The 8,339-nt window shown below is 32.4% G+C and overlaps 2 protein-coding genes across 3 annotated transcripts in view; both read right to left on the bottom strand.

The window, feature by feature from the left end:
- Positions 1–3,198, bottom strand: part of LOC106776162 (uncharacterized protein At4g38062-like) — a 4,262-nt gene extending 1,064 nt beyond the window's left edge. Inside the window, exons 1-2 of one of the 2 annotated variants that reach the window (XM_014663515.2) lie at positions 3,111–3,198; positions 70–2,903 (exon numbers count right to left, since the gene is read on the bottom strand). In XM_014663515.2, coding sequence (XP_014519001.1) covers positions 115–2,868 — 2,754 coding nt within the window. In that variant the 5' untranslated portion in view covers positions 2,869–2,903; positions 3,111–3,198 and the 3' untranslated portion in view covers positions 70–114. Of the gene's footprint in view, positions 1–69; positions 2,971–3,110 lie in introns of both variants that reach the window. The other variant, XM_014663516.2, reaches the window with a different exon arrangement.
- Positions 3,199–4,945: 1,747 nt separating this feature from the next.
- Positions 4,946–7,188, bottom strand: LOC106775513. Its single transcript, XM_014662649.2, has 6 exons — positions 6,955–7,188; positions 6,783–6,878; positions 6,632–6,672; positions 6,139–6,256; positions 5,827–5,907; positions 4,946–5,257 (listed from the first exon to the last, which is right to left on the bottom strand). The coding sequence occupies exons 1-6, from the start codon at positions 7,156–7,158 to the stop codon at positions 5,207–5,209; spliced, it is 591 nt and encodes a 196-aa protein (XP_014518135.1). The 5' UTR covers positions 7,159–7,188; the 3' UTR covers positions 4,946–5,206.
- Positions 7,189–8,339: the final 1,151 nt, after the last annotated feature.

Here is an 8,339-nt window from a genome sequence, read left to right as displayed (position 1 = left end):
TGTGCATTTAATGTCATCAAGAACTAAACATGCCAATGCGAAGAGGAAAATATTTCTGAAATTGAATACCTTTTTGGCCTTTTTGTCAGCAAGATCACAGAATCTTCTTCTGGTCTACATATGCAGGCTATTAACCTCTCTCAATGGCGATCGTCCATCAAAAATTTCTTCAGGTTTTTTGGTTATGGGAGTAATATGAAGACCATTTGTACCATCTCTAGCAGACTCGTGTGACTTATCACAAACTACTGAACCCATTGCTGTTTCATTTTCATCTTCAGAAGTATTCAACAGATTCCCCAGCATCTCCACCAATTGCGTATCCCGACAAGAGAACTCACCAATTTTGCCAAAGATGTCTTCAAAATGTGCCAACATATCTTCTCTATTTGTTGATAAGTTCATGATCTCTTGGAGCAAATTTCCGTTCTCAAGCTTGAGCTCTGCTATTACGCATGACATGGTCTGCTGTTTATCCATCAATTTTTCATTTTCAAACTTCCTCGCATCCATTGATGCTCGAAGCTGCCCAGCTTCTTGTTTTAAATGGAAGAATGCTTCTTCTAATTTCACTATTCTGATGTTCTTTTCTTCAATTTCTAACATTGCCAGATATTCTGCATTTTTCAAGGCATCCCTAAGCAAACTGACCTCAACCCAGTTTTCCACTTGTTTTGAGAACGAAAAAGAGAGCGCATCTAACAAATCTTGCTCTGATGTCGTAGCTAGCTCCTGAAAGTGCTCTATAGTTCGTTCCTTCTCGTCTTTAATCTTCAAAAAAATCTCTTTTTCCTGTTTGAGGGTTTGCTCTGCTTCCAGCTGTGCATGAATTGCAACTTTTAATCTGTTTTCCGTGGATTCTTGTTTCAAGTACGCGATGTCTATTTCTTTCTGTAGATCCTTTATGCAACATTCCTTATCCTCTACAATTTGGATAAGACCCTCTTTCTCCTGATTGCATCTTTCCACTTCCTTCATTTTCTCTGCATTGCAACTTTCCACTTCCTTCGTTTTCTTTGCATTGCAACTTTCCAATAAACCAATCTGCAGTAGAAGGTCTTCAGTTTTTTTCTCCTGATCCTTGACAATACAGAGAAGGTTTTCATTGGCCTGCTTAAGGGCTTGTTCATTCTCCATTTTTGATTCCAGGGAAGTTTCCATCTCTTTAATAGTTCCCTGAATTTCTTCATAGGAAACTTTAAGGGTTGCGGTTGCAGACTCCCTATCCTGTACCTCATAATCTAATCGAGATATTTCATCATTTTTACAGGTTATTTCAAGTTCCAGCTTTTCTAGAGCCTCAAAAGCAGCACTTCTTTCATAATGTAGTGTATAGTCCATCTGCATTAGTTGCTCTAACAACATGAGCTCACCCTCAGATGATTCCTCGAGCTTTTTCTTGTATTGTTCAAGCTCTTCCACCAGCCGAGAATGTTGTAGTGCCATACTTTTCGGAGAATTGTCTTCCACTTTCAATTGCTCTGTAGAAATTAGAATCCTATTTTCGTTCCCTTTGACACCAAATGTTGCTTTCTCAGAGTCTGCCCTGAATGATTTGGAGTAAGCCTCAACAAGTTCTGATTTAAAGATCAAAAGTCCCATATGATTCTCTTCGACGGTACAATAGCAATTTTCCAATTCCATCTGAAGCTTCCGCATTTCCTGTTCTTTATTAGTCAGTACAGACTTATATGTAGCAATATCTGCTTCCATCTTTGTCAATTGATCACTCCACTGAGATTCTTTAGACTTGAGAATTGATGCACAGCTTTTATGAACATCTTCCAACCGTCTAAGCTTGTTACGGAGCTTTGATGTCAGAGAATTTGCACCACCATTATTGATCTGAGCTTCCCTGAGTTCTTTAAGTAAATCTCCCAGTTCCTTATTATCATGTTCAAGTTGAACAATTTTATGATCGAGTTCTCTCACCACCATCTCTTTCTCCCCTAGTGAGTTTCTCAGCTGTGCTATCTCGTCATTCCTCAGAATGGTTAATTGTTGAATCTCTGAGTTCTTCTCCTCACACTGAGTATAAACATGCTCAAAACCAGTCCTACACTCGGATATTTCAGCCTCCAGGAGTTTTCTCTTGCTCTCTTCATGAGCCAATGCATGGTTACACATCTCCAAACGGGATTGCAACCCCTCCACATTTCTTGTTTGAGAATCCAACCTCACCTGCAAGGAAGACATTTCCTCGAGCAACCCAGATCTCTCCTTCTCCCACTCCTCCTTGCACAATCGAAACTCAACTTGAAGCTTTTCGTGAGCTTCTTCAAGATGCTTAAACTGTTCATTCCTCCATTTAATCTTATCTTGCATTATTATATTCTCTTCCTCCAATTGCAGTATCACACTATCTCTCCCTTTCAGCATTGCACCATGCTGCACTTTTTCCTCCGCTTCTGAGCACTTCTTCTCCGCGGCCAATAAGAATGCCCTAAGACTCAAAATTTCCTTACTATTGGCACAGGCATTCTGCTCCAGAGATTCATTTCTTACTCTTAATTCATCTAAAGCCAACACCAGCTCTCTATTACTCTCCTCCAGTTTGACCAACCTATCAGCAGAACTTGTTTGGATCTTTTTATTTTCCGAACTTAAACGCGCAACGTGTGCTTCCTTTTCATGCAAACTAGAGTTCAATTCTTCTAGAACTTTCTTCAGCTCATGGATCTCCTCAGACTTGAGGTCAAGCTCGCGCGCCTGTTCCTCGACCAGCTTCCTGGATTCCTGAAATTTGAGAAATTCTTGGGCACGATCTTGCTTCAGACCCTCAAATTGTTGAGCTTTGAGTCGACATTCAGCCTTGAGCTTCTCCACCTCCGCTCTGGCATCGTCCAACTCGGCGTATACATTTTCCATCCCTTTATCTCTCTTCCAACACAGATTTTAACTCACTGATAATATAATAAAGTACACAACACACGCATACAGTGTTAATTGGAATCAAGCATGCATTAAGCCCTACAATACACAGATCAAAATCAAAAAACGGTTGAACAATGACGATTTAGCGGATCTGATTGAAAAATCGTATTTTTAAAACTTAACAATACATGAAAAGCGAAGGTGCAATTAAGGGTAGATTAGGTTAGGAGTTTTACCTGACGCTGGGCGAGTGTGAGTTCTTCAGAAAGCAAACCAAAGAGTGTCGCTTCACTAATCAAACAGCGGCATCGCCCGTAAGGTCGCGCTCTTTTTCGATTTTGAATTTATTCAAAATAAAGGTTCTTTTTATTAAACTTCTTTTTTTTTTTTTCTAAACTATAATAAAAAATGTATTAAGCACTTCATAAATTTTTTATAACTTAGAAATCAAATATTTATATTTTTAAAAATATGGACTAAACTAAACATCCGCTTATAACTTAAGGACCAAAAAAGAAGTTTAAACCTTATTAAAAGCTAAAAAGTTTAATATTAATAACATGGAAAATTAAATTGAAATGTACAATATAATAAACATAAATATATTAACTATTTTCTAATATTATTAATCAAAAATCAGCAGACACTGTTAAAATTTTACTAAACAGTGTGAACGGATTTTTAAAAGAATATATATATATATATATATTTCATTTCCATAGTCAAATATCTATCCATATAAAGCACATAGATTGATATGCTAACATTCTATTGAGCGGAAAAAAGATAAATACAAATTAACTTTCATTAGTCACGGGATGAATGTAGAATTGATATAATTACCAAAATAATAAAAATACTATTTAAAACTAATGATAATATTCAATGACACTACATGTGATTTAAAACGTAATATTTAATGACTTGCATCATCGTATGAAAAAGAGCCCGCGCATCATTAATAAATTTCAAAATAAATTAAGTATAAAATATTAAATAGTTTTTAAGAAATTATTGTTGGCAAAGTTGTTTTGAATAATACCTACATTATCTCTTGTAAAGAGAATTCTAAAATAGATATTAAAATCTTAAAATCTCGTAAGTGTTTAATAGATGATATTCACATTACATAAACTTTAATACGGTGGCACCCACATTCCATAAATTTGTTAGTCTATAAGGTAAATTCTGTTTTGTATTTATAATTTATTATTAATGATAAAAAAGTTAAAAGAAGATATGGTTTATTTATTTATTATGCATTTTATGATTGTATTTTATTACGTTCTTCTCAAATATACCGTATAAGTGAATAAATAAAAAATTTAAGTACCCTTTTTTTTAAATACTAACAAGATGTATCAAAATGATTGTGAAATTTTGATATGAGATGACCGTAAAATTTTAACTTACCAAAATAAAATAAACAACTAAACTAACAAGTTGTGTTTTTTTGTAAAAAGAGTAAAATTGTCAATACTTGATTAAACATCCTTTTCTTTTGTGGTGATTTATACTTTTCTATTAATTAACAGATTCCAGAAATGTCAAATATTTCATATTTTTCTATATAACATCATTAAATCATAATAAATCTTAATATAAAACGTACTTGAAGAACAAATATTTTAATATAAATAAATAAATATGAAATATATATTATTAGATTAATTAATTAATTATTATAAAGTGGGGAATATGATTGTTACTTTATTAATAACATAAGAAATGTTATTATATATTTTTAAAATCATGTTATTTTCTCAATCTCCTGCAACGAGTTTCTCTAACCCTCTAGGTTAGAGACCAAATTCACATGCAATATACTATGATTATCATTAGTTCAACAAATTTTTATACATGACCAAGGGTCGAAAATAAATTGTTAGATACAATATGTACGTTTTTCTAGAATATCTTAGAAAACATAAAAGTGATCTCCTTTATGTATTTTAAAATGTTATATTTTAAGACTTTAAATTTTAATCTTCATTTTTTTTTTATGTTTTGTAAATATTGTATTTTTAAATAAAACAAAGAAAATAATATATGAAATATACAATCTCATTTTTATTAAGTAAGTTTATATTTGATTTGATTTCACCAGAGTTTATATGAACATTGGTCATGAGGGAATTTTTTGAATATTACTTCTACATGTTTACACAATAGGTCAATTTCCCCTTAAAGAATGTAATTCTTTTGTGTCATGGAATGAAAAAGCAATATAGTAGTAGCCAACAGCACTGCCATAAATTTTTAGGTTGTTGCCAGTGGAGGTTTGATCGGTGCGAAATGACAAAATTTCAGCACTACTTTCAAAAGATTCAACCTATTGTGTAAGAAGCAGTTGCTCAAGTTCTTCTCTACGGCGTTCCAACTCCTGTTAAGTGTTCATAGAAGCAAGTAAATTTCGGTTGATCTTTTAGTAAAAACTAAGAATTAAATGAAGATATATAAGAATAGGTTCTGAGAGATAATATTATGAACTCTGCTAGTTACTAAGAGCGAAAACGGAAGTCAAAGTTATGATGAATCTTTGCCCAATGTCCACGACAGATGATGGAGAAATGGGGCAACGATACACAAGAATGGTAGCATTGTAATCTGAAAACAATGTTGTTGACAACAAGAGGCAAACCTCTAATCGAGGATAACTGAAGGTACATCTTTGTAGATAGAATCTTTTAAAGAAAAGCAATAATAATACGGTCCCTAAAATCCTTGACTTCTTTTCTCTGTTCTTTAGCTCATTAAGAGAACTACAAGTCTATTAATATCTTGATATGAAACAATACGATTTGGAGCTCAAAATATCACGGGCTATTATGAGGTAAATAAAAAAAAGATTGCAAAAATAGCTCATGGAAAAGGTTCAAGAATTTAAGTTTTCAAAGGTATTTAGGAAAGACAAAAACTACTGATACAGGTGGATGCAATACAATATATTACCTCAAGATCCTTTTCTGCTTGCTCTCTGGATATCTCTTGCTTCTGGCGGGAACGTTTCAGAAAACCAATGCAAAGAATTCCCTTCATATGGTAATACAATTCAACACAGATTCTTATTTAGAACTCTTAGAATATTGACTAGGGAAGCTCATATATATATATATATATATATATATATATATATATAATCTAACCTTGCACATATATACAATAAACATAAATTCGTTTAAATCATGTACAAACATCCGAGCATACAAGACTACAAAAACCAGGTCATTTGACTAATTAGTTTGTTCTCTTCAAAAATCTTACCGACACAACGTAAATTACGCCACAAGCAAGAAGCATATAGCACGCTATGCTCTGAAGAACTATTAACTCTTTTCTCTCCCCACTATAGTCAGGGAAGGCCCTAGTCATGACTGCAACACTGCAGAAACAGAAAAAACACGATTAATTAAGAAGCAAGTTTGTGCATTATAAATTTCGTAATACAAACAAACAAAATCTTGCAATTCTAAGCCATACACTACATGTACTGGACATTAACAATAGGTAGCAAAACCAATTATGCAATACAAGTATTCTGAACTCAAAAACATTACAAGCTAAACAGTATTGTGTAATTTTAGAAACTCCTGTCTTTGGTTTCAATTGATTTTTGTTCCACACGTTATATTTCCTTTTTCGTATTCATGAGAGAGAATTATTAACATTATGTATAATGTAGGTACTGAGAAAAAAAAAACAAGGATAATTGAATCGAAAACAAAACATAAGCATCGATGTTAAAGAGAAAACGTACAAAATGTGCAGCATACCCCTGGCAACCCAATACTCGATAACCTGTAAAGATGCATGATATTAGATAGCAGGAAGTGATAACAGCAACATCATTTATTCGCTCTACGTTCCGATAATAAATTAGAAAAGAAGGAAACTACTAATTAATTAACCTTCCAGAACTTGACGAGGAAGCTCCATTCCGTTTCAGCCAGAACCCCAAAGCACGCTATGAAAACGGCATAACACCGAAATATGCCATCGAATATCTGAAAGACACATTAACGGTCAATAATATCAGATTGGTGAACACAAAGCGAATAATATCAGATTTTAGAGAGATACATCGGATTGGTTCTTGAATGAACGAATTGCAGAGAGGACATTAACGGCGATGCAGAAAATAGAAGAGAGAATGACAAGGAAGCTGAAGCATCTGCAGAGTGACAAGAAAGGGTCTGGTCTGAATCTCGTTCTCAGCCTTCTCCTGCTCGAACTTGCAGTTAGTTGAGGCACGTTCTCTCTCTCACCTTCACCTTCTCTACGCATTTTCACTCTTCAATATCACAAACTCTCTCTCATCTAATGCCTTTATACTGATTTTTTTCAATTTCAATTCCAATTCCAACTTTGTATGTCACAGTTTGCTTACTCATGGTAGGATTCTTCACCTGCCATTCAAGCCATACATCCTTTTAACAACTTACACGTGTCCGCATGCAGACTCCTTTGAGAAATTTATATCATTATTATGTAACTAAATATATTATTATTTTATTTTAACAATTTATCGACGTGTAATATTTTATTATTAAAATAACCTTTTAGAAGGAATGGATGTCAACAAATTGTTTTTTGTTTAAGTCGAATTCAAGTTACCTAATATTGTTTCACTCTGAAAGTATTGGCCTATCGAATGTATGTGCATTGAGAATTAAACAAATCCTCAGCTCACTTTAATTTTAAAATTAAAAAAAAAATACTTTTAGTATTTTTATATATATTTAATCAAATATAACAAATCAAATTTATATAATTTAATAATTAATCATTACACAATTTAAATTTTACACAATGACTTAAATAAATGAACACGTGACATCGATCCATTTTTCAATCATTTTCAACTTCATTTTTTTTTTTAATTTTAATGTCACTTTTGTCCATCTGCATAAAATTTTATATATTTCTATATAATACATAAAAAATCAAATAATTAAAGTTGTAATTGAATATTAGTTTTCTAATGGTATGATTTTTTTTCCTTCTTCTGATGTGTATATGATAGATTATAGCTTAACCTACTACATCACAACGAATTGGTTCTAATTTTTAAACATTACAATAATTATTCATTTTCAAATTTAGTTTGTGTGGATTATTTACACTTTATTGTGACAGTATGAGTTAATTATATATAGTTAAAAATAATTAGTAGTAAATCTTAAATCTATATAAAATGATATCGAATATAATTTATTTTATATCAAAAGGAATGGTACCAAAAATTACTACCACCTTTTCTATCATATTTAACTACTTTTTATCGTTATATTTCTAATGGCATTTTCATTAGTGTATAATGAACAAATAATAAAGAAAATAATGTTCAAGCATTTCTTTACCTAACAAATCCGAATTGAATTCTTTCTTGGGGTTAAATTCGAAGGTAGGTTGTTGACTTGTAAGTAAGGAACTAAAGGTAAATTGGTAAAGTTATCAGAAAAGTA

This window comes from Vigna radiata, chromosome 10 (genome assembly GCF_000741045.1).
Source record: "Vigna radiata var. radiata cultivar VC1973A chromosome 10, Vradiata_ver6, whole genome shotgun sequence".
Lineage (NCBI taxonomy): Eukaryota > Viridiplantae > Streptophyta > Magnoliopsida > Fabales > Fabaceae > Vigna > Vigna radiata.
This window is presented reverse-complemented; position numbering and strand designations above follow the sequence as displayed.